The 22,500-nt window shown below is 49.1% G+C and overlaps 11 protein-coding genes and 1 non-coding gene; 7 read left to right on the top strand and 5 right to left on the bottom strand.

Annotated features, from left to right (window-relative positions):
- CNAG_01578 (hypothetical protein) overlaps positions 1–1,529 on the top strand; it is a 2,007-nt gene extending 478 nt beyond the window's left edge. The window contains exon 3 of the mRNA XM_012197225.1: positions 27–1,529. Coding sequence (XP_012052615.1) covers positions 27–303 — 277 coding nt within the window. The 3' untranslated portion in view covers positions 304–1,529.
- On the bottom strand, positions 14–6,681 carry CNAG_01579 (vacuolar membrane-associated protein IML1). XM_012196987.1 has 10 exons: positions 6,427–6,681; positions 5,574–6,367; positions 5,165–5,522; positions 4,385–5,113; positions 2,686–4,338; positions 2,304–2,635; positions 1,795–2,254; positions 1,619–1,747; positions 1,110–1,572; positions 14–1,062 (listed from the first exon to the last, which is right to left on the bottom strand). Exons 1-10 carry the CDS (start codon positions 6,440–6,442, stop codon positions 360–362), a joined length of 5,637 nt encoding a protein of 1,878 aa, XP_012052377.1. The 5' UTR covers positions 6,443–6,681; the 3' UTR covers positions 14–359.
- Positions 6,682–6,889: 208 nt separating this feature from the next.
- On the top strand, positions 6,890–11,664 carry CNAG_01580 (hypothetical protein; the record flags this gene model as incomplete). The annotated part of the gene is made up of 6 exons (XM_012197226.1): positions 6,890–7,316; positions 7,366–8,247; positions 8,300–8,644; positions 8,700–8,924; positions 8,978–9,154; positions 9,208–11,664. Exons 1-6 carry the CDS (start codon positions 7,053–7,055, stop codon positions 11,662–11,664), a joined length of 4,350 nt encoding a protein of 1,449 aa, XP_012052616.1. The 5' UTR covers positions 6,890–7,052.
- A 451-nt stretch (positions 11,665–12,115) lies between these two features.
- CNAG_01581 (hypothetical protein) lies at positions 12,116–12,382 on the top strand (the record flags this gene model as incomplete). Its single annotated transcript, XM_012197227.1, has 1 exon — positions 12,116–12,382. The coding sequence occupies one exon, from the start codon at positions 12,116–12,118 to the stop codon at positions 12,380–12,382; it is 267 nt and encodes an 88-aa protein (XP_012052617.1).
- A 128-nt stretch (positions 12,383–12,510) lies between these two features.
- Positions 12,511–13,006, top strand: CNAG_01582 (hypothetical protein; the record flags this gene model as incomplete). Its single annotated transcript, XM_012197228.1, has 1 exon — positions 12,511–13,006. The coding sequence occupies one exon, from the start codon at positions 12,511–12,513 to the stop codon at positions 12,967–12,969; it is 459 nt and encodes a 152-aa protein (XP_012052618.1). The 3' UTR covers positions 12,970–13,006.
- A 206-nt stretch (positions 13,007–13,212) lies between these two features.
- CNAG_01583 (vacuolar-sorting protein SNF7) lies at positions 13,213–14,665 on the bottom strand. XM_012197229.1 has 6 exons: positions 14,291–14,665; positions 14,017–14,102; positions 13,866–13,957; positions 13,694–13,808; positions 13,524–13,641; positions 13,213–13,460 (listed from the first exon to the last, which is right to left on the bottom strand). The coding sequence occupies exons 1-6, from the start codon at positions 14,466–14,468 to the stop codon at positions 13,387–13,389; spliced, it is 663 nt and encodes a 220-aa protein (XP_012052619.1). The 5' UTR covers positions 14,469–14,665; the 3' UTR covers positions 13,213–13,386.
- Positions 14,666–14,709: 44 nt separating this feature from the next.
- Positions 14,710–16,581, bottom strand: CNAG_01584 (hydrolase). XM_012196988.1 has 5 exons: positions 16,028–16,581; positions 15,786–15,950; positions 15,606–15,733; positions 15,378–15,550; positions 14,710–15,323 (listed from the first exon to the last, which is right to left on the bottom strand). The coding sequence occupies exons 1-5, from the start codon at positions 16,149–16,151 to the stop codon at positions 14,948–14,950; spliced, it is 966 nt and encodes a 321-aa protein (XP_012052378.1). The 5' UTR covers positions 16,152–16,581; the 3' UTR covers positions 14,710–14,947.
- On the top strand, positions 16,414–17,349 carry CNAG_01585 (hypothetical protein). XM_012197230.1 has 4 exons: positions 16,414–16,868; positions 16,923–16,955; positions 17,018–17,026; positions 17,096–17,349. Exons 1-4 carry the CDS (start codon positions 16,751–16,753, stop codon positions 17,275–17,277), a joined length of 342 nt encoding a protein of 113 aa, XP_012052620.1. The 5' UTR covers positions 16,414–16,750; the 3' UTR covers positions 17,278–17,349.
- CNAG_01586 (F-type H -transporting ATPase subunit B) lies at positions 17,252–18,792 on the bottom strand. XM_012197231.1 has 6 exons: positions 18,706–18,792; positions 18,506–18,548; positions 18,428–18,447; positions 18,237–18,364; positions 17,649–18,105; positions 17,252–17,595 (listed from the first exon to the last, which is right to left on the bottom strand). Exons 1-6 carry the CDS (start codon positions 18,743–18,745, stop codon positions 17,570–17,572), a joined length of 714 nt encoding a protein of 237 aa, XP_012052621.1. The 5' UTR covers positions 18,746–18,792; the 3' UTR covers positions 17,252–17,569.
- Positions 18,793–18,908: 116 nt separating this feature from the next.
- On the top strand, positions 18,909–20,549 carry CNAG_01587 (RNA polymerase-associated protein LEO1). XM_012197232.1 has 4 exons: positions 18,909–19,097; positions 19,145–19,330; positions 19,377–19,565; positions 19,611–20,549. The coding sequence occupies exons 1-4, from the start codon at positions 18,960–18,962 to the stop codon at positions 20,502–20,504; spliced, it is 1,407 nt and encodes a 468-aa protein (XP_012052622.1). The 5' UTR covers positions 18,909–18,959; the 3' UTR covers positions 20,505–20,549.
- A 130-nt stretch (positions 20,550–20,679) lies between these two features.
- Positions 20,680–21,309, bottom strand: CNAG_12974. The gene is made up of 2 exons (XR_001046225.1): positions 20,944–21,309; positions 20,680–20,891 (listed from the first exon to the last, which is right to left on the bottom strand). It is a non-coding gene; the product is annotated as a hypothetical RNA (non-coding RNA).
- The window catches only part of CNAG_01588 (plasma membrane proteolipid 3), a 1,425-nt gene continuing 166 nt past the window's right edge, over positions 21,242–22,500 (top strand). The window contains exons 1-4 of the mRNA XM_012197233.1: positions 21,242–21,733; positions 21,788–21,838; positions 21,887–21,917; positions 22,094–22,500. The exon at positions 22,094–22,500 is cut by the window's right edge and continues 166 nt beyond it. Of these exons, the coding sequence (XP_012052623.1) occupies positions 21,680–21,733; positions 21,788–21,838; positions 21,887–21,917; positions 22,094–22,131 (174 nt within the window). The 5' untranslated portion in view covers positions 21,242–21,679 and the 3' untranslated portion in view covers positions 22,132–22,500.

A 22,500-nucleotide genomic window follows, 5' to 3' on the forward strand; every position in this document is an offset into this window, starting at 1 on the left:
ACCAATGCTTATAAATCATGGTGTAGTTCCTCTTCCCAATCCGACTCAGCTTCCGACTCAGATTCCAGCTCTAGCTCAGATTCCAGCTCGAGCTCAGATAGTTCGCGATCCCGGACCCGTCGACGACGCCGATATTCTTCATCTTCGTCGAGCTCTTCCCTGCGTCGTCGCTCTGCTTCTCCTCGTCGAAAGCGAAAAGACTCGGATGACGACGAGTCAAGAAGCACGTCTTCTTCGGCTTCCAGATCACCATCTAGAAGCCCGCCCAGACGTAGGAGGGCATCGTCCGAGGAGAGTAGATGATCGCATATATGGGATCATTTGGGCATGCATGATTATACAACAACAGGATCTACCATCTAAAGTTCTGTCTTCTCCTGTGGGACAGGTTGTTCATCCTCTTCATCAACCTTGGCCTCAAATTCCTCTTGCCCTTCCTCGGGCGTGCTCTCTCCCGTGCTAGGGGGCGGAGGTAGCACTTCCTCGTAAAACTTGCTCAATTGCTCTGCATCTGAGCAGAAGTCTTCTAACTCCTTTCTTAGAGCTCGCGCTTCGTCGACTCTGTTTCCCACTCCCTTCCTGGTAGGAGCTGAAACCACCAATCGATTGTCACTCCATAAGAACCCCGCCTCGCCACCAACACACTGAACTAAAGCTAACCCTGTCTTGTGACAGAATTGTGAGTAAGTGTATTTGACGCCAGCTTTGCGGTATGAGTATACGACTTCGATGTTGTCTGGGTATCGATCTGTAGCTTCGACATCGAGAATGAAGCCAAACTTTCTGGTAAGGATTGAGTATTCAAAGTAATTTTCGGCTTGGCCGGTGCCGTGAGCAACCGCGACCAGTCGAGTATGAAGGTCGGGGATTACTGGAGGCGCAAGTGCAAGGCGGATAGGGATGGGCATACGATAAGCACACTTTTTGGGAATATCTGCAATCTGCTCAACTGGCGTCTCGACAAAGCGAAGGCCATAGCGTTCCGATTGGGCGGAAAGTTTTTGACGCAATTCCTCCAAAAGAGCAGCAGTGACACCCAGCCAATTAAGCTCAAAGTGAAAACTAAAATATCGTCAGCCAAGGATCGGATGCAAACGATCGACACTCACGCATTCCTCGCGTTGTGAACAACATCGGCGTGCAGGATGGCCACCTCTGCTCTGTCACTCTTTCGGCTGGGATCAAGATCCAACACTCTTTTCTGAGTCATCATAATCTTTCTCTTTTTCCCGCCCTGTTTAGGCTCGCCTTTATGTACTTTCAAGTAGATCTTAGCCAGTGAGGACTGATCTTGCTCGCCGACAACAGAGTCCTTTCCAGACTGGGAGATATTGAGATCAGCTGTAGCCTGACTGGGATCGGCGACGGCAGCGGCGACAACGGTAGAAGAGGATGCTTGTGAGCTTGTCAAGCTCGGAGGCGCTGCACGAGATCCTTTGGAACTTGTCGAGAACCACGATTTGTTCTTGCCTTCTCTCTTGGCCAAGTGACTGTACATGTGGTTGTAGGGTTCTCGAAGTCGATAGTATAAATGCCAGTAGTCTAGGAAACCATGTGACTTGGTTACATGTTCTGCGTAGCCGTTAGAAGAGTATGCCAGACAAGATGGTCCACGCACCAATCAACCCCTTGTTGGTCAACTCGGCCGCCCATTCTTGTGCTTTCTCTCTGCTAGTAACATCCTCAAAAGTATTTTGTAGCCACTCTCTCAGTTCAAAACCATTGAAAGACGATACATGTTGTCTCGCTGTGGCATATCAATAATTGCCATTTACAAAGTTGAAACAAACTTACATTCCCACCAGCGTGTCCTAATCACTAGACCATTGTCCGGTTGGCACATCAGTTCGGCCACGTTCGCCAAGGTCATACCCTCGAGTTTTTTCTTCTTATCCCCGGACGAGTCACCATGTATTTGTCTGGCCAAGTCCATCATCAACTCTTCGTCCAATACACATGTCGAGGGATCAAATGTGGTGGCGACAATCTTGAGGGACCTTTGTTGAGGCGTGCCTTCGGGTCGTTTAAGCAAGTACCGATTGAGGGTCTCCATCACCTTTTGCGCTCCCAGCCACAAAAGATCATTAGATCCGAGGTTTTCGTTCTTGGGCATGAGACCAGGGAAAGTGACAGGTTCACGTCCCGATGGAATGAGGATGAAGCGGGTTCGCCAGTAACGAAGTGGTCCAAAGTCGATACGTTCGCCGTTGATGAGATGATCGAGGTGATTATAATTAATTTTCATCGAAACATCCTGCCGTTCTTCAATTAGCACTGTCGTAGCAACGAACCGTTACGCTCACAGGGTATGCAAACGTAGCGAAAGATTTCTGATAACCCTTCATCCCACTCGGCCACACAAGTCCTTTCCAATGTACCGATTCAGTTTGGTGTGTAATCTTTCGCGTCATCCAATGCACTACGATTTCGGGCTTTGTTGGGTGAAACAAGAGCCGATGAATATGGTTAGCCCATGAGAGCCAGATTGCTCCCTGTCCTTTCTTGAGTACCTCAGAAGCGCCTCCTGAAACTAATTCTACCCCGATGTCAGCGTCCTTTTCGAGATGAATGGGCATTGGTCGAGGCTTTTCTGGCTCGGTCAATTCGTGCGGTTGAACGATGACCTGGAAGTTCTCTGCCGCACAGCTGTCAATGTATCATCTAAATAATCAAAAGCGAACCTACGTGAAAGTCTCTGCGACACCATCTCTCTCATCATTGCCAGCGCCAAATTCGTCTCCGCCGCATCATTTCTGATCAAAAACTGGTCATCTTCCAGATAGCATTGTACAGTATACGTTCCCGTCGTGTACAGCTCATCACTCTGCTTTTGATCAGGCAAAAAATCTGTAGTCAACGGCAGGCACGCCGGGGCAATCAGGCTAGGCCACTGAACAATGTGCTGTTGTGTCAACTTTGGGAGGACGAACCGCCATCGACGACCGCCGGCGTCGCGAACGCGGTCGATAGTTTCAGCCGAAGGCTTACAAGGATTGATGGTAAAGTGTCGAGAAGATTCAACAAGGGCGTTGCTTTGGGCACGAAGAGAAGAGTCTTCGTGGGAGCGTGATAAACCATGTCCCTTATTGCGGAGAGATCGCGAAATGGCATCTTCTTCACTCTGCGTGGGCAAACGAGAAGCTGGGGGAGCTGCAATGGGTAAAGGTTGTGTACCTTGCGCTTGGGTCTGAGACTGTGTCTGGATAATCTTCGCAGGTTTGGGAAGCGGCCTTTGGCCGCGAGAAGGAGAAGGGGTACTGGGTGTGATGATTGGCTTCGGGTTAGGTCCTCCTTTCGATGGTCTTCCCTTAAGTGATCCAACAGAAGGAGAAGGTGAACTGGGTCTGTTGTCATCACCAGTTGCAACATCTGTTCTTGCCACATTTTCCATTGCCGGTACTGCAGAACTTGGTTTGGAGGTTGTCAGCAGTGGCTTGAAACTGTTGAGTACCCAGCTTGGTATAAAACCTTTACTATGCTGATTTCTGAGGCTCTTTGCAGGTGTGCCCTTTGGTGTTGACGCCCCGGAGCCTGGGTGTTCACGGTCGGTCATATTTGACCTTATTGACCTTCGAGAGGGAGATGAACTTCGCTCGACAGAAGCAGAAAGAGGCAAAGAGTCAACAGGAGACAAGGGTGAATCGTCATGTTCTCTTGTTGGAGGAAGAGGCGGAACGGGTGAAATGGAACGTGCCATAGCGGTAGGGGATCCGGGGCGACTACCTTTAAGTAAAGATGGCGAGTCTTTGTTTAACCCGTTCGCAACGGCAGATGTATGAACGAGTTGAGCCATTTTGTTCGGCGATAACGACCTTCTTGAGCTCCTTCTCAATGACAATGACGATGGATCTGGAGAAGGACTTCTGGGTGTCGTTTTTTTGCCGAAATCAATATCATCAGGTTCACTCGTTGCCTTAATCGGTGATAATCGGGATGAGTTGGCGATGTCCGATCCTTTTGGTTTCGACAATGACATAGAGCTGGTCCTTTCTTTGGCTTTTTCGGCCAATAATCTGGCAGACTGATAGCTAGCCGTGACACTTGCCGGCGCCGAGTCAAGAGGCGAAGATCCTATCTTGGCTAGATCAGAAATTCCATCAAAGATGGATTGATCAAACGAGTCCCTGATGGCTTTTCTATCATCGACTGTAAGCGGCCGACGAGGCATGGGTGTGTCGTCGACATTGAGAAGGGGAACCGTGACAGTGGTAAGGTTATGGTCTAGGATACCGAGCATCTGGATATCGTACATCTTGCAGCGAGCGACAAACCGGTCTTCACGGAAAGGCTTGTCATGTGTTACGGCATAGAAAGACGTACTGACCCACGATGGCAGAGCTAAAACTCATCAGTAAATTTTGAACGCCAAACATGGAGAACTTACAGTAACAGTCGGCAAGCTCGGTGTCCTTGATTTGTGACAAATCAGCGTCGAAGTACAGCAAATCCGGAACGACGGGTTTAGTCTTTGCACCTATTCCATCTTCGTGCAGGACAGGTCCTTTGGGCCTATGCGACACGTAGCTGAAAAGCGGTACACTATGTAGTGGCATCTTGGTAAGGCAAACAAAGTCGATGCTCATACCGTGGTCGACCATCCTTTCGGTTGTCAAACGTAGGAGATTCTTGTCGACCGCAAAATGGCCAGTACCTGGGGTCACGACTGTAATAGACAGACCGGTACGAGATAGATCACGATCGACATAGTGCTCGTCGAAAGGATTGAGAGCGAGATTGATGGCTTCGAGGACATTACCTTGGTAGGCGAAACACCATTTGCCGACAATTTTTATTTCTTCTTCAGCAGCACCTTTGGCTTTCAGCAGTCCTAGGTGATAATCGAGAAGTATCTCCCTTTCGCTTCGTTCCAACTGCCTCTTGATCTCAGGTAGAGAGCTCATCCAATCGTTTCGCCGCTCAAGGTCGACAGCGACCTTGAAAAAATCTTTATACCATTGGCCAGAGTAGTCTTGGCTCAGCATATCAACCATGTCATGTTTGCGAAGGTACTCGACCTCATCATCTCGGTAAAAGATGCGCGCAAAAAATACGATGGTCACAACATGAGAGGTACCTTTGTCAGCCCAACGGGCAAAAAGCTCTGGTAGGTAACCTGGCATCATCTCAGTCGATTTGTTCTGTACAAAACAGGGAAAAGACTCACCATGAACCACTTTCTCGACGTACCTCTCTCCATCTTCATCAAACTGCCAGGTCTCCTCACAAAGCTGGATAAATAAATACACTTGCGCACTCTTACTTCTAAAAATGGTCTTCGTCTTGGCCGTAACAATGCCGCTGGAGTATCTCTTGGGTTTGGCGATTCCATCCTTGGATTTCTCATCACGAATGATAAAATTAACCTCGGCTCGAACAGCTCCTCCAGCAAGAGAAACCTTTTCGCCTACATGCAGGGTAGTGCCCTCAAGGGACATACCAAGACGCCACATGTCGGCTCGACCAAGATACTGGGAAAAGTAAAACTCGATATAGTCCGCGTGGGCAGACTCCTTGTCATGGATCTAAATCCCGTTAGACAGATTGCTAACAGATTGACCGAGGTGAGGACTCACTCTCCGGACTTCCACCTCTAATCTGTTTTGAAAACCAAAGGCAGTCGCGACCGAGTCAGGTACCTGTATTTGATGTATATTTGCTGTAGGATTATCTTCCCCAAGTCTGAAAACATAGCCTTCTCTTCCCTTGCCAGTCTTTACATCTTCTAGAGCCGGGGGCCTTTTGACCTTTTTTGGCCTTTCGCCCTCCATTCCCTGAATACGTGTAGAAGCAGTGGGAACTTTAGGTTGTGTTCGGTTTATTTGACGGATTTCAAGATAGTCTCCTGGCTGAACATCCCATGGCAAGGCGGCGTAGTTGATAATGACTTGGGACGAAGGAGCATTAGGAGAGGCAGCAGCGGATGGCAAGGGTGAGGGATGGGCAGGGTTGGCAGTCGCACCCGTATTGTTGAGCATAGGTTTGTAGGTGTACAGAAGCAAGGCAACACTATCTCTGTCTTTGTTTAAGAGCGACAGATCCAGCACCCCCCCTTCCATGCTACCTTTTGTAGGTACGGCAGGAGCGGAAGGCATGGAAATGATGACTGGTTGAGGTGGACTTGGCCATGATGTTGTTTGCTTATGGTCCGCACTTGTCTCTCGAAACTTAGGCCTTCTAATGCTTCCGGCCAAGCTCGACAATGCTTCCGTGGCGGCAGATGTTTGCGGATTGGCCGTCGCTCGAAAAGAAGATGCCGCGACGTCAATGGCCGGCGGACCTGCTTGTACGCTTCCAGGAGGAAGAGGTCCAGTTCCTACTATAGTCGAAGACCTTGTACGGAACTTCGGTGGCTTTGACGTCTCTGGGCCTATTTTGTACAGTAAACATTCATTGCGATCCCATTTAATACCTTGCGAATTTACTTACTAGGAGGAGGAGGCATATGGATGGGAGTCAGTAAGTTACTGAGTGACAAGAGGATTGGTTGGGCACCCCGTAAGCTTTCAAGAAATAACTAGCGTGGGCTAGCCATAGGTTACAGAATGATAGTTGACGTTCAAGCTGGAATACGGGCTGTTCGCTTCCCTTGAAACTTTACTGAAATGGTCTCCCTAATGTTCGTTGGATGTGATGGTGTATTGCTCTATTCGTTCGACATATCGATGTTGTTACGTACGTAGGACTAATACATTTAAACTCATATCGGTCGTGCCGACCTCCACCATCACCCAATATCATCGACTCTAAAATGGGTGCATAATTAAATTCCCAGGCGGCGTCCGAGTGATTAAACTTAATAATAATAATTAATAACCCCGCGTGATTCAAAAGCGGCGACGACGACGCCGGACGGTATGCGAAAGGCGAAGCCGAGAAGCGCGAATCCAACGGGAGGAATATCGTGCGAGAAGCCAAGAAGCAAGTAGGAAGGAAGGACGAAGAGAAGGAAAGCACAATAATCCGTCCTCAACTGTTAGGCAACACAGTCAACGATGGCTTACCTTTGAAAACATATTCCATCAGTCTACGTCAACTTATTCTCCACTTGAGCAATGTCGTTCGTATCTTCGGAAACGCCAAACGCAATCGCGTCTTCATCAACCGCCCATATTGGCTCTGCCAATCCGAGAGCAAGACACAGACTGGACAATGGGTTACAATATCATTCCAACCCTTTACCTAGTGATTGCCGACCGTTGCTAAGATCTGCGCCGCGGAAACGAAGGGTCGCCAGCAAGTCGAAAAAGCTCAGATGGAGGAAAGGGTTGGTTACGGAGGCTTTCCGCAAGTTTGGCGAGCATTGTGCGAGAAATCAAGTGGGTGAACAGAAGGATATATGTGCGATGCCATGCTGACTTGTATAAGATACGAACACTTCTCATTGACTGTCTTGTCATGACTAATTTGTTTTACCCTTCCCTGGCGCTCTATCTCCCGAAAAGATTTCCTCCACCGAGCCCACATGCCGCTCAGAACACTCACTGGCCACCTTTGGACAATGATGCCGCATCGTCATATCGTACAAATACAGATCATCCGCTATCTTTCTCTACTTTAGGATGTCTTTTCCCCTCACCTCCGCCTTTACTACCCCGTTTGACGTGGGCTGGTTGGTGGGGCAGCGGTACTCGGGGACGGGAAGATGAGGGATGGACGGCAACAAGGGCCATACCTGGCGCAACAGAAATAGGGGAAGGGCAAAATGATGAGGTTTGGGTTATGCGGATTGGATGGGCAGACGTTGAGGACGTCCTCGATCGACAAATTGAGGATGGCGAGCGGAAGTGGGAAGAGAGAGATCATCATCTCTTGGAACTGGTACAAAATGTGGCCGAAAATTGGGAAAGACAAGTTCCTTCTAGCAGCCAGAGATGTGTCCGTCAGCTCAGATCATCGATTTCTGCCAGAGAGGACGGTGTTGACTCAGAGCCCCCGCCCTGCTATGTCCTGACGCCTTCTCCAGACGCTTTAGAGTCTGCGATACCAATATCAATGTCCGGTCTCGCTCATTTCGACCATGGAGTGTCGGTCTCGCCGGATGGCCTACCTTTAGGACGGTCCCCCCACGCAGGCAACATCTATCACACTTTTGCAGCGTTGTTCCATGTGCCACAAAATTCGACTTCCGCATTTGAACAACGGTGGCAGAGCGCCATGTTGGATGTTGCGAAAGAAGTAGAAGGAGAAGTATTTGTGGAGGCTAAAGGACCGAGAGTCGGTGACCAAATTGGCGAGTGGTTTGTCTCTGTAAAGCACTTCTCCTCTCGAACTGTTATAGCCAAGCTAATTTTCGACATAGTACGCTTCATCCCCTCTTTCTCATCAAACAAACTTAACTGGTGCGATTTCATCTGACCGTTCTAAAATCTTTTCGTCATCGCCTCCCCCGATAATTATCGTTCTTTACATTATACTTTTCACCACTCTTATCGTTCAACTCTCCAATGCTTCCAAAGCCCATTCCCGATTTGGTCTTGCTTTTACTGGAGTCGTGCAGCTGTGCTGTTCATCAGTTATGTCTTTCAGTGTCTTGGCCCTTCTAGGTTGGAATGGGTGGGGTGTACCTCATGCCGAAAGTAGTTTGCCGACATACGTCTTACCCTTCGTCATCGTTGTAGTCGGTGCGGAGAACATGTCGACCCTCGTGAGTGCTTGTTCCCTGCATCAATGCATCAAAAGATTCCATTGACACAACTTAGACGCAGGCCATATTCTCAATACCCTTCACTCATTCTGTTCCCGTAAGAATAGGGCTTGGTCTGAGCAAAGTTGGAACTACCATTGCACTCACTTCCTTAACGGATCTTGGTATCCTGAGTGTTGTCTGGCTCTGTGTCAACCTTCAGCCTGTTAGAGAGTTTTGCCTATTTGCGGCCGTTGTAATCGTGACCGATTGGTTCATGCTTCACACATTCTTCTTGACTGTAAGTCAAGATAAGTCATAAACATAAGGATGATGCTAAATATCGGGTCATAGGTCTTGTCCATCGATGCTCAAAGACTCGAGCTAGCCGATGTTTTGGCGTCTAACAAGGTCGGCATGGTTTCTCCGGTGGAATCTAAGGGAGAAAAGGACGCTCAGAATGAAAATCAAGGATTCCTATGGCGAAATATGCTGAGGGCTAGGACAACTAAAAGTGGAAGTTTGTTACTAGTAAGCTTCTCCGTTTATGCAATAAACATGGCTGATTGAGACATTTGATATAGCTCCTTTTTACTGTAGGGCTTCTATACTGGTTAACTGAACGGCATCGTTTACCCCTCAACACCACTGCGAGTCTTTACGGATACACACCTACTGCGCGATCTACTTCTGTCAGTGTCCCCACTCCAACGGCGTCTCCCTTTATTAGTACTCCTGAAGCAATTTCCGTGTTGTCATCTGCGGAAAAGCTTTGGCGTGCCCTCAACCCAGAAGGATGGCCGTTCGCACATGTCATAGTCCCGCCCGCTTCGATACTTGTACTTCCCAAAGTCGGGCATTCTATGCGACCAGGGGACATTCGCAAACTCTCACTTCCAGCTAGCCGCCTTCTTATCCCTCGGCTGAAAGCTCTTCTCTACATCTTCAAGGTGTTGGTTCTTCCACAGGCAATTACAGCTGGCGCCTTGTATGCGCTTTTGTTGTACTTGCTCAAAGATTCTGATCTCCTTGACGCTCAACGGAACCGACTAGGGAGGACGGGCGACGCGCATGACGATGAGTCTGACTTCCGAGGGTCGGCAAAGAATGCTAGCGGTTTGTCCAATTGTCTCCGAGCCCGAATGTTACCGTGCAGCCATGAAGCCGATGTGGATCTCATCGCATCGAGCTCTGACGGACGCATTGCTATATCAGTGGCCATTGATAACTCCGTATGTCTATGGAGGTTTTCAGATACCCCTGGAAGCGGAACTCGCGAGCCTCTGCCAACGGTTGGACTAGATCGCGGAGACGCTATTGTTGCAGCCGCTGTGAGCGAGGATGGTCAGCATGTTGCCGTGTGTACCAACATGGCGGTGTTACAGATATGGGAAGTGCCCAGAGAGGGTGCGATTGTGCCTCTGCAAGTTCGGAGGGCTGAGCAAACTTTCACCGCGAAGATTTTGGGGATAACATTCGATGAAATTGCCCCTAGTGTCGATGACCCTTTTACGGCTAATGAGCCGACGGTGGATGAAGCGCGCAAGGCAACTTCTGTCATGGTCGGATATGGAGACGGTACCGTTGTGGCTATAAGCGAGGTGGGCGCCAAGGTGATCATTCCTGCACAGGATAAGGGCGCCTATTCCTCTTGTCGAGTCCTCTTTATGAGAAATATTGGCGGTTCCTTAAGCATCTTAATCGCTAGACAACACGACATTGACATTTGGCGAAAATCTACTTTCGGATGGGAATCGTCCTCTCTTATTGCTGATCTCCCCGGCGAAGACCGTATTACTGCCGTTTCACCCCTCAACGCCGAGTTGCCTGGCGTCTTTGCTGTTGGCCATCGCTCTGGTAATATCACGATCTATGATGAATCTCACGGCCAGCTGGAATTGATGCCGCAAGGTTCGTCTGTAGAAGGTGTGCGCAAGCTCCAACTTGTAAGGCCTTCAAGCATGAAGTGTTTAGGGTGTGGCCTTCAGTCTGCGGAGGGTTACGCAGTCGTCTCGTCAACTTCGTCCCAAGTGTCCATTGATCGTATCGCGCCTCGTACTTCGATCCCCACGTTCTGTCGTTGTACACGACGGGTGTCGTCTGCCGATGATGTTCCTGCTCTCATGCATCGCTCGGACTTGCCACAGCGTAGTAAGCCCAATACTCTTATTGTCCCTCCTGTTACGTTTCGTCAACGCCCTACACCTGGATCATCCCCTCATAAGTCGACCTCCCTACTTTCTCCTGTCTCGAATGGAGAATTTCCACTGTCCTCTCACGGCTCTGCTCGCCGATCGAGTAACTTTCATAGAGAAGATGATTCTCTCAAAATAATATCCTCTCCACACGATCGCTCTGCCTTGTCTAACATAGGCGGAGGTAGCGGCCTGGTTTCACCAAGTGGTGATATGGAAGTAACCTCTCTAGGGGGCATCAGTGCTCAAGGCGCGAGCGATGGCGGTTGGGCGATACTCGATGGAGACGTGCTAGCAGGTGTTAGAAGAGGACGGGAAGGCATTGACGATGCGCAATGGCAGGTTTGGAGCGTAGACATGACCGCACCATGGGACACAGCCGGCTTGGTCGTGGATAGCATTGACTTGTCAGAGCTTCAACAGCGAACATTCGAGGTTGATTGTGTTATCCGAGGGCAGGCATCTGGAGGCGGAAGCACCAATGGAATTGTGTCGATGCGTGATAGAAGAACTGAAAGGCTTTTGAGTATGGATGGGCGAGCGAGCTTTCCAGAGCGGGTCGGTTCATTCGCTGTGCCCACATATGAGTCGCTAGGCTATGTTGAAGTCGTGGGGGTGGATACCCTGGGTGCGAAAGGGATGATAGGTGGTTTTGGTAATAGATTGGGAACGATTAGTCTTGAGAGATGTGATGAAAAGAAAGTTATAGGGAGGAGTAGCATGGACGGTGTAGTGCTACCGGTCGTTCGGTACAGGAGTTGGGTATTACGTAAGGAAAAGGAGGAGCGAAGAGAGAGAGAGCGAGAGAGAGAGAGACAACGAGGAAGGAGCGGAGCATATAGCTAGCTCATAGAGCACTATCCATAGCAAGCCAGAAGGCTACACCCAGTACTGCTAGGCAGACCTCACATAGCTATTCACCCTACATAGCTACACTTATACCCCGGTACCTACTAGTGTATGCCAGCCTACTACACCTGCCTACTGCCGCCTACTACATCTGCCTACTGCCGCCTACTACACCTACAACACCCTTTCCGCCACATAACCACCATCCCTACGGGAGGGTATAATCCCGATAGCGGGGGGAGTCCTCGTGCTTGGGACTAATCCACCCTTGACGCTACATATGGGGTCTCGTCCGCTGTCCTGAGGCAAATCATCACGGGCGTAGGTACTGCTCTACCTCATCAGTCTTTCGGTAGAATCGATTCTGCATATAAGGTGCCCATCAGAATCCGGCACCCCGAGCACCCTCATACCTTACCTGAGAATTGCCACCGGTGTACTGCCCTCTATGTCTGATATCACAACCACTGCTACCCCGGAGTCTCCTGTTGCACCCGCCGACGCAGCTCTCGCAACTCAGACGGACGATGTCGAAATGACTTACCCTCCAATGACACCTGTGCCAGTTACCATTGACGAAACCACCGTCTTGGTCCAACCTTGGTTTTTGCAAGAGCTCGAGGCTCTTCATCTGGATCTCAGCACCCAGACATTGGCGACTTACGGTATCGCCCCCGATTCCTTGCCAGATTTCAAACGGGACAGCTTTCCTTGAAGGTCGCGACCACGCCTTGTCCCCCCACCTTTGGGTTGGACGATTTATTCGAGGGTGCCAACGCGCAGCACCTCCCGGCCGTTGACGAACCATCTCCCATGCTAAGTAGCCCTGTCTCGATGACAGCCATGCAGCGTGCGAGGGCGATGCGCAACAATCCGTTGTTCGCGCCAAAACAAGCCCTGCAGTGCAGGATGTGCGGCGGCGCTGGTCACCAGGGAGGATGTGACTTTGATAAGTTCTTCAAAACTCACGGTGGGGCGCGAGTAGTGATACAAGGCCACAAGTACCCTTACCGGACACGCAGAGGGGAAATTTTGTTTGTCGTCCCCGAAGAGTCGGTCGAAAATGCCTGGGTTCGTCGCGAGACGGCTCTTGAGGTTCATGGCCTGGATGTCGATGATCCTTGGCTAGCCCATCCTAGTTGCAACAGGGAATGTTCCCTCGAGGCTGAGCGACTTGTACCATGCGCCATAATTCCAGAATCAACCAAGACGGATATGGCCAAGCTCGATCTGAAGATCATTGCATTGCCTAAATTCTTGACCACTGCAACGGCCAGCTGGGGATGGGGCTGGGAGGACTGACGCCCACTCGGAGGCAATCATTGTTTCCGCTTACGCCCCCACCGCCCAGTGACGGTTCCGTTGGAAGATTTCAGAATAGAGCTAGGATCGGAGTAGAGCCAACAGAGGTATTAGAGTCAAGGGGCCGTTATTAGTTTATTCTTTTATATATTCCTCAATGCAAATCCGGGAGTAAACGCCCTCCAGGTAACTGTAATTATATATGGTATGTGACTTTATTTCGCGACAACTTCAGCGGCATGTGCAAATCGTGATATATTATTACATGCTCTATATGGAAGAGCCAGAAGACCACTCAAACCAGGAAGGAAACAACATCGTGAAAGATGGGAAGACGGATAGGGCAGCATGGATGCAAGAAGCGCCGTGAGGATTGATGCGGAGGGGGTGGCTATGGTCCGTATAGAAGACGAGACTTTACATGGCAAGCTCGGCTTGGAGTTTACGAAGCTGGGCTTCTTCGTCATCCTCATCTTCTTCCACTGCAGCTCCTACGAAGTTATAACAGTCAGCGATTCCCAGACTACCGGGTGAATAATAAAAGAAGGACTTACGTCCCGTCGTTTGCCCAACGGGGGACGCAGGAAGGTGACTTGGGACACGATCTGCCCCCGCAAGCCGGTCATCGAGCTGTTCTTGTTCGAGAGCATCCAGTTCTTCTTTGAGATCATCCTGACACGTGTGAGATGAGCAGTAATTCAGAAAACGCATACCACTGTCTTACCTCGTCTAGAACAATACCCATGCCCACGGGGTTGGAAATGGCATCGGAAATGTCGTTGGTAAGGTCCATTTGCTCCCTGATTTTGTCCATTGTAGCGTCGACACCCTCGGCAGTGCTGTAATGAACATAAGCGTTCTGTCTCACAGTCATTGATTATTCCCGACAGACGCACAGATTGCTGTGGATACCCTTGAGAGCATCTGCACCCTTCTTCATTGCCACCATTGTCTCCGCATTCAAATTCGCTGACTCTATAGCGTTCACCTATCGAGAGGGAATAAACGTCACTTTGGATCCGGCCCATGAAATTAATCTTCACTCACTTGAGTCTCAAGGGTCAACCTTGTGCCAGCGATCCTATCAAGTTCGTTCTCGTGTGCCTTCTTCTGTCTAAGAGCCGCCATAGCCACTGCCGAAAGACAACGTCAGCAGCATAATCTTAAGGCCTCCAGATCCTTTGGCCCTGTGTAGCGCTTGTCTTCCAAATCACAAATAATCGCCTTCCCCTTGCGTTTTCATTGTCCATGTTCCGCTCGCTCCTGCTGGCCAAATCCTCAAACCCGGCGATGTCGCTCAAATTAATCAAACGAAACTCACATCTCTTATTGCCTGTAGCATTAGCTTTCGCCTTCTTCATTTCCTCCTCGATCTTCTTCTGCAAAAACTCTTCCTTCTTTTCGAGCATCAATAACTGTTGGCGCAGGCCGACAATGGCATCTCGAGCTGATTCTCGAGTGTCTTTGCGACCTGTGAAGTAGGACATCCAGCCCGACATTGTGATTGAAGCAATATGTGTATGATTCGGGAATTGTAGAGTGCGTATGGGGCAGGGGGATTGGAGAGTTTGCGATTGCTGTTTGTTGTGAGTGGCCACTGGACGACAGACGGCACAACAGACAAGCAGATCGTCATGATAGCGGCGGAATCAAATTCTTTCTCTTTAGTGAGCCTGATACTTATGTCTCGACTAGCAGTAGAATAATGGAAGAAAGAGAAGACCAATGCAAAGAAAGAGAGAACATGCATATGATTGGACTCGCCCTACCTATGCTTGCTTATTCAAGACTCTGTTAGGCAGGACAAGTCAAAATTCATAACGATTGCATTCATCCTTCTCAATAACCTTGATTAATCGAATGATACATAGGCACACGACCTGACAACGCTGACACCGACTCACCGTCCCAATTTTATCCCAAGCAGGATCTCAATTCCAAGACCTACTTTGCTTACATCGGAGAAAAAGACGATGAACTATTGGGTGACGAGCTCTATCAAGCTATCCCCTTCAAATCTCCACCCTTCGGCCCCAAGATATCGTACAACACTCTCATTCAACGCTTTTTTGGCGTCTTCACGAATCCACCTTTCCGGCCAGCTACTCGTCGCCTGGCTGTACTCTATCCCCTTCAAACTCTCCTTAATCCTCAGGACAGCTTTAGGACGCATGGGAATCATGTTGGGTATAGACCATGCAAAGGTAAAGTGAGTTTGATTAGGCTGTACCATGAGCGTATCAGAAGTAAAGATTATGCCGGATACAGGAGTTGGTTTAGTAGGGAGATCGGAAGAAGAAGGAGGGGGTTCGGAGAGGCGGTCCCAGTAAAAAACGCATGATCCGGGGAAATGCCTTGAAGAGCACCATTTGTCAACTACCATCAGCGTGAAGAAGCAATCTGCTCACCCCCCGCACTGAACAAGCTTGACCCCTGGACCGAGTTCCACTTCTCCTGACCAGAACCTCACGTCGTCGCTGTCCTTGAGGTCTTCGATTCGACTATACCATTCCTTATCAGCGGCACAGATATAGAGTGGAATGTTGAGGGCGCGTGACCACGTCAGAGACGAGGAGAAGAACTAGAAGACCACAATCAGCGCTCGAGCGGATACTCTTGACAGGAATGCTATCTACATGAGGATGAGAAATTGCCATAGCCTTTAGAGGTTTTTTAAGCTCCGACAGATGTCCGATGAGTCCCAGTGAAAGAAATGCTGAGCATTCCCAAATATATGATCCTCCTGCAGTTTCTATCAAAAACGCTAGCTTCTCATCAATGATTCGCCTTTTGGTATGAAAGATGACAAAGCTCACGTGTTTGGCCAATGGCAAATGCTGGCTCAGTGATAATATGGGAGATTCTAACGTCTTCCTTGTCAGGCAAAAGTGAGTGTTTGGACTTTGATCCCAGATCGGCGAGCGATGTCCACGCCTGACCGCTAGCTGGGACCCATTGCCTGGGATCTTCGCATATCGGACCTGAAGAACTTTCTGTTAGATGTTTGAATGTAGACAGAGGAGGACAGAAGAGCTTATAAATGGAATTATTGACGAACAATCATCACGAGGAGAAGGATACTGCGTTCCACAAGTTTTACATATCGGTAGAAGGGCGTCTTCTTGAAGGGCGTCCAAAGCGTGCGAAGGGATTGATGATGTGTCTGGAAGGGGGATCGCCATTGCTGTTTTAAATATTAAAGATGTTCCTCATATACTTTGATGCGTGGCTCATGGATGCATAAGAGGTGCGTGATCTCTGTTTCAATGAGAGCACAGCGACGAATGGTGAACGTGACTATCACGAGCTGCATTATTTGTTGTGAACTGACGTCATAGGCCCCTTTTTGGGCCATCTTATGGACGAATGGTGTAGGACGTCCGCCGATGGACGGAGGAAATGGTGCTGATGGAGGTGGCGGAACAGCTGTTGAGGTCCCTGGCTCTCTTGCTTCTTTTTAGCCCGGATGATGCGGCATCCACCCGGCGTTTGAGCCCACTGCACACTGCACAAGTAAAGGGGGTGGTGCGACGAAGAAGAGCGGCGAGCGGTGGCACCGCAAAAAGGCTCTTCCTGTTCATTTACTCGTATCACACTAGCAGCCAGATGACGCACCTCTCTTAAATATGGTAATAGAAGTGCGTACTGTTCGAATATTCATATAAAGATTAAAAAGATCATACGTTTCTTCCTGCTTCTGCTTCACTTCCTTCAGTTGACACCCAACGAATATTTTCATCTTTTTTGCCCATAACAAACAGTCCATTCATTCTCAAGCCAAATGTCAGCATCCAACACAAACGCCTACTCTGCCGGTACTTCCGGTGTCGACCAGAAGGGTCATACCTATGTTGCCGGCTCCAAAGCAGATGGCAGTGCAGGTGCCAATGCTGCTCAGAGTGAGTCGAGAATCAGATACTGGCGTAATAGTTTCTCTGATGCGATGATACTAGCTGCTGGAGATAAAATCAAAGGTGGATGGAATGGTGAGCCCTTCTTATGAGAATTTGGCATGTGTTTGTTTTAATAGTTACTAATTTCGGCTTAGTCTTCCATGGTATGTGTGTTCAATGTTTTGATCGCTGCTTATGCATGACCGTTGAAATTTACTGATTGCTCCCTACAGGCACAGGCGAGGGCATTCGGGGCAACATCAACTCTTTCGTCGACAATATTGGAGAGCAGATTGCCGGACGAGATCCAGCCGCCGCATCCCAGAGGTCAACAGCCGGAGGCGAAAGGCCAGCAGAGGTCACTTCCAAGGGTGCGGACGAATTTAGGACTGGTGTGCAGCAACTGAAGCATTAGAGAGAGACAATGACAAGTTGAGAAGTGTAGCAATTAGTAACGCGATGTATTTGTATTGCAGTAAAGGTTGATCAGCCTTGAATTGTGGAACAAAACCTTTCGTTGTAAGCAAAAAAGGTTGGCCACTGTTTGTATTCTTTTGGTTGCACATGTTCTTACGACGGGCGGTCCTCATACTAGCTCCTGACGGACCAAAATAAAGCCACGGATTTCATTTTGTGTGAGCAAGTCTACTAACATCCGCCAACTTGCAGCACCTTTTTTCTCTTCCTTCCATCTACTATCCACCCATTTAGATAGCCTTGCTCTTGGCGATCTCTGCAAGACTCTGTCAACCCACATACAAGGCGTATCTGACACGAAAGACTCACGTTCAACCTGGGCCAAAGCCTCCTCCAAAAGCTGCTTCTTGAAAGCGGGCTTGGCAAGCTCAGCCTCGACGTTGGCTTGAACAGTCTTGACAAGAGCAATCTGCTCGGCCTCCCTTTGCTGCTGCTCGTACCTGACCCAAGAGTCAAGGACAGATTTGAGCTCGGCCTTAACGGCATTCTCCTGAGCGAGGATAAAGTTCTCGTGCTCGAGCTGGTTGGTCTCCTTGGCAACGGCGTAGAGAGACTCGGTGAGGGGAACGACCTCCTTGAGCTGGCCGACAGAGTCGATTCGGTCGGTAACGGCACGGGTGTGCTCCTCACGGGCAGAGTTGAGGATGGACTTGACCTTTTCGATCTGGCCCTTGGCCCACTCGGCGTAAGGGGCAGAGACAGACTTGCCGATGACGGTAGCAATGACAAGGAAACCGACGAGCAAGACGGTCTCCTCGTTGGCAACCTACGCGGTAGTAGTCAGTCCAAGGTTCTTCCTAATCCCTCCATCCCAATTTCGCTATCCAAATTCCCTCATTTTTTCATCTCCAGACACCCTAATGTCCCATCTATCACTTTCAATCGCCGAATACTCACGTAGAGCTCAGATGAGACGGCAGCAGCGGTCAAACCGGTACCAAGGAGAACACCTCCAGTCTTGGTGAAAAGAGAAGAGCTGGGGACAGAGTTGATGATGGAGGCAGCCTTCTCGTCGGGGGTGGGCTCTACATGCGAGACACTTCATCAGCTCCATTCATACGCATTTTCTCCAATATTTCTAGACTGACGAGTCGCGAGGAATCGGGCACTAAACAGGCGACACATCAGTATACGTGTCCCACTCGATGTCCAAACATTCTACACACCTCTGAGCAACCACGGCACGGGGGGCAACCGCGGGCCTGATAGCTATTGGACACATAAATGAATCAGCTCCTATCATTTTTCACCATCATGCAATCCTCATGCTCGGCCGAACACTCTCCAAGACTACACGTCGGTTCTACTCGGCAATTGTTCTGGAGCCTTGTGGGCGACTTCTGGTTGTAATGGGAGGTGCACTCACCCGCTGATCGAAGGGACTTGATAGCGAATCGAGAGGCCATTGTGAGTGGTGAGCGTATGGTTGTTGTAGATTGTAAGAGGTTATGGAGAATACTACGACGGCCGCCCAGGGGCCAACACCAGACGGAAGAGCTCAAGCCCGGAAAACGCCGAATACCCGCGTGTGGCACTTTCCGCAAGACGCGATACAACCACAACCGAACCCTCATAACCAGCGGCTGCCATATACAGCAGCAATAATCAACTATACATACAATGTCAGATTCGGAATCAGCAGCTGACCTGTTTGGAGATGAGGAGGGAAGCAGGAGGAACTCTCCAGCACCTCAAAAGTCACCCTCGCCTCAATTATCTCATAAATCCGACGATGAAGAGCAGGACGTTGGCGATTTGGTTCGTCAACTATTACCTACTTCCGTAACGTCACTGATATCGACTAGTTCGGCGATGATGCTGAAGAGGATGAAGTTCAAATAGGAAGGCGCTCAACCGGTACATCTGCGTCTGGTTCAAGATCGCCACATCCTTTAGAATACGTCGAAGAAGACGAAGCAGTACCCCAAAGGCAGAACGTCGTCACATTGCCCATTCCTCAGTGGCCCCATATGACGGCGACAGACGGCAAGGTGCGTTACTGTTTAATCAATAAAAAATGCAGCTGACGATTGATAGGTCTGGCAAATGAAATTCCCAGCTTATGTCAATCTCGATCCTAAACCCTTTGATCCTGATTTGTATCGCGCGACACAAGAAGAAGAACCTATAGATGGAGCCACCGATCCTATTGCTGCTAAGAGCATGATGATTGGTGTTAAGAATACCATTCGATGGAGATGGGTGACTGGACCTGACGGCGAGCCCGTAAGTCTACATGGCATAGCTGAAAACCATGCTAACTCGTAACAGGTTCGTCAAAGTAATGCTCGAATGCTCCGATGGTCCGATGGGTCCGTTACTCTTCAGCTTGGTGACGACTTTTATGATGTTGCTCCATCCCAGGGTGCTACCCTTGCCCGACCTTCAGATCCTAAACCCGCTCCCAAGAGAGACGACAGACCCGCCACCAATTCCTCTACTACCTTCCTCTGTGTTGGTGCTGCCGCTGAGCGAGTTCTTGTCACTGAACGACCTATTGCGGGCCAATTGAGCTTATTACCGACAAGTATGACTAGCAAGACATATCTCGAACTTGTGAAACATGTTGGACAGCAGCACACCAAGCACTCTAAAATGAAGATGTTGGAAGAGACTCAGGACGAGGAAGCGTTACAGGCGTTATTGCTGAAGAGCGCACCAAACAGAGAAGCAATCAAGGGTGCCAAGTCGACAGTACGGAGAACTTCTAGCAAAACTGGCCTCGGCAAGGGCAAGAAGACCAGGAAGATTGGTTACTCAGACAGTGAGTCTGATGTTGGATTCTCGGCGGACGAGAGGAGGCCAAGAAGAAAACCGGAGAGAGAATCGATTGAGTACGATGACGATGATGGTTTCATCGTTTCTGATTCGGACGAGGACGACTATCCTTCCAAGAAGAAGAAGGGCAAGGGCAAGAATAAGAAGAGAAAGGGCTTCACGGATGACGAGGAATCACTTGACGAGATGGAGGAAGCGGAAAGGAGGATAGAAGAACGTGAGCGGGAGAGAAAACGTGCAAGGAAAGATAAAGGAGGCCCATCAAAGAAGAGCCGAGAATATGTTGACACGGAGGATGAAGAAGACGGGAAGGAGGCCGGTGATGATGACGCGGAGGGCGAAGAAGAAATGGACATGGATATGGACGTGGAGAGTGAAGAAGATTAGAGCTGTTTGTATGCACATCTTACTCGGATGGATCTTGGTTATGTCAACAGCGGTCCGGTTGCCGCTAAACGATTAATATCGCCGTGTTTAGCCCCCGTGTATAATAGTGGAACGGGACAAAACGTAGCTGGGGTGCAATGCACTGGACGATCCCTGTCGTGCCGTGGATGGCTTATGTCGGTGAAGCACATGAGTACATATCGTCAAAAGATACGCATTTGGATTACTATATTACGAATTGCTCAATATTCCCGTCTTGAGCATCTTCCTCATCATGTCTCGCCGGCCATAGTCTATGTATTACATCAACAACGACTTTTGCTCATCCATTTTCTTTTTCTGCGAAAAGGGACGGAGCAGTGAAACTCTTTCAAGCCGACCAAAATACTGTTACTCCCATCAAAGCGTGTACAACAGTCAACCGTCAGCTCTAACGTACCTTCCATTTTCCTCCAAATGTCCGATCGAACTAATAAAGTCGTTGATCTTTCTTCAACGTGGAGGTTACACTGATGCGATACTTGAGGAAAAAAGCAAAGCGAAACCATCCGGCCTGTCGAGAGTATTTGACAACATACTGAGCAGCGCAAAAAGAGAACTGAGGAAATACAAAACTACAATGAACATACCAACAAAGAAGCTAAAATTAGATGCTTTTGGCAATTGCCACCATGTCCAGATTCTTACGACACGCATTCACGAACGAAACGAATTAAATGACATTCCCTCCTTGCTGCTACACCCTTTGCCTTTCTTTGCAGAGTCTGCAGCTGCAGAAGTGTAGTCTTATTGTAATGGTCACCTGCCATATCTGCCATCCTACGCGTTTCCCCTGACGATATAAACATGGAGGTCCCAGAAGAGAAAGGCAAAGCAGCACGACGTAAGCAGGAGCGAGAGACTGAGACAACCGGAGATTCGTTCCTCGCAGATCGCAGACAACACCTCCACCTCTCAACCTCAGCAAATAAGCTCCATGTCATCAGCTTCTGCGCCGCCTCGAAATGACGTAACCGCGTCACAAATCACAGCTTCTGGGGCCAACCATGGCTTTGCGGCAGCCGCGTTTAAAAGCTTCGCCTTCTTGATCTTGTCTTGGAACTCTTTCTTCTGACCATTCACACCTCGTTTCAACTCTCAAGAACACGTAACACCCAACAACCAGCTTTTTTACAATGGCTTTCACTTGTTCAGACATCTTCAAGATCATTTTGGCAATCATCTTGCCTGTGAGTTCTGCAGAATATGAAGCGAATGTGGGCGTGGTACTGACATTTACTTAGCCTCTTGGTGTATTCCTTGAGCGAGGATGCAATGCTGATTTCCTAATCAACGTGAGTTGCGGAAGATTACCTTTGTTATAAATACTGACTGTAAAGCAGATCCTTTTGACCATCCTTGGTTACATTCCTGGTAAGTCATGTGACTTGCAGACATTGTTTGGACGATGGGAATGTCTTTTCTCTTGCCACTAGGCCAGGGAGAGATATGCCGTGACGATTGCAAAAGATATTGCAGCCACAGTTGCTTGTTGTCGATGGGTGCCAAAGAAGCATTGTTCAAGCAACGCGTTGACACTTCTCTTATAGGTATCATCCACGCTCTTTACATTATTCTGAAGTATTGAGGCTACGAGACCCAACAGAAGCAGCCCGTTTAATAGCTGCAATACTGGCGAGCTACCATTAACGGGGCAGGGAGATTGTATGTTAGAAGTTAAACTGGATTGTGTCGGTCGCGGACGTGTGAGATGCAATAAGCAATGAACATGGCCGTATAAAGCTGTTGTTTGTAATTTATACATGCAGCAATTTAATCCGACCTCGTAAGTGGGTGATCGTTTTCCTATCTTTGTGTCTCCCAATATGAGCCTGAGAGCTGGACGATTAAAGTAATTGGTAAGTGTGAGTTGTGAGTTGTGACACGTGTAAGTGATGTTTGCTGGTGGTTCGTGCTGAAATCGTCCAATGATCATCGACGATGACAGAATGATGGG

Source organism: Cryptococcus neoformans, chromosome 11, assembly GCF_000149245.1.
Source record: "Cryptococcus neoformans var. grubii H99 chromosome 11, complete sequence".
Lineage (NCBI taxonomy): Eukaryota > Fungi > Basidiomycota > Tremellomycetes > Tremellales > Cryptococcaceae > Cryptococcus > Cryptococcus neoformans.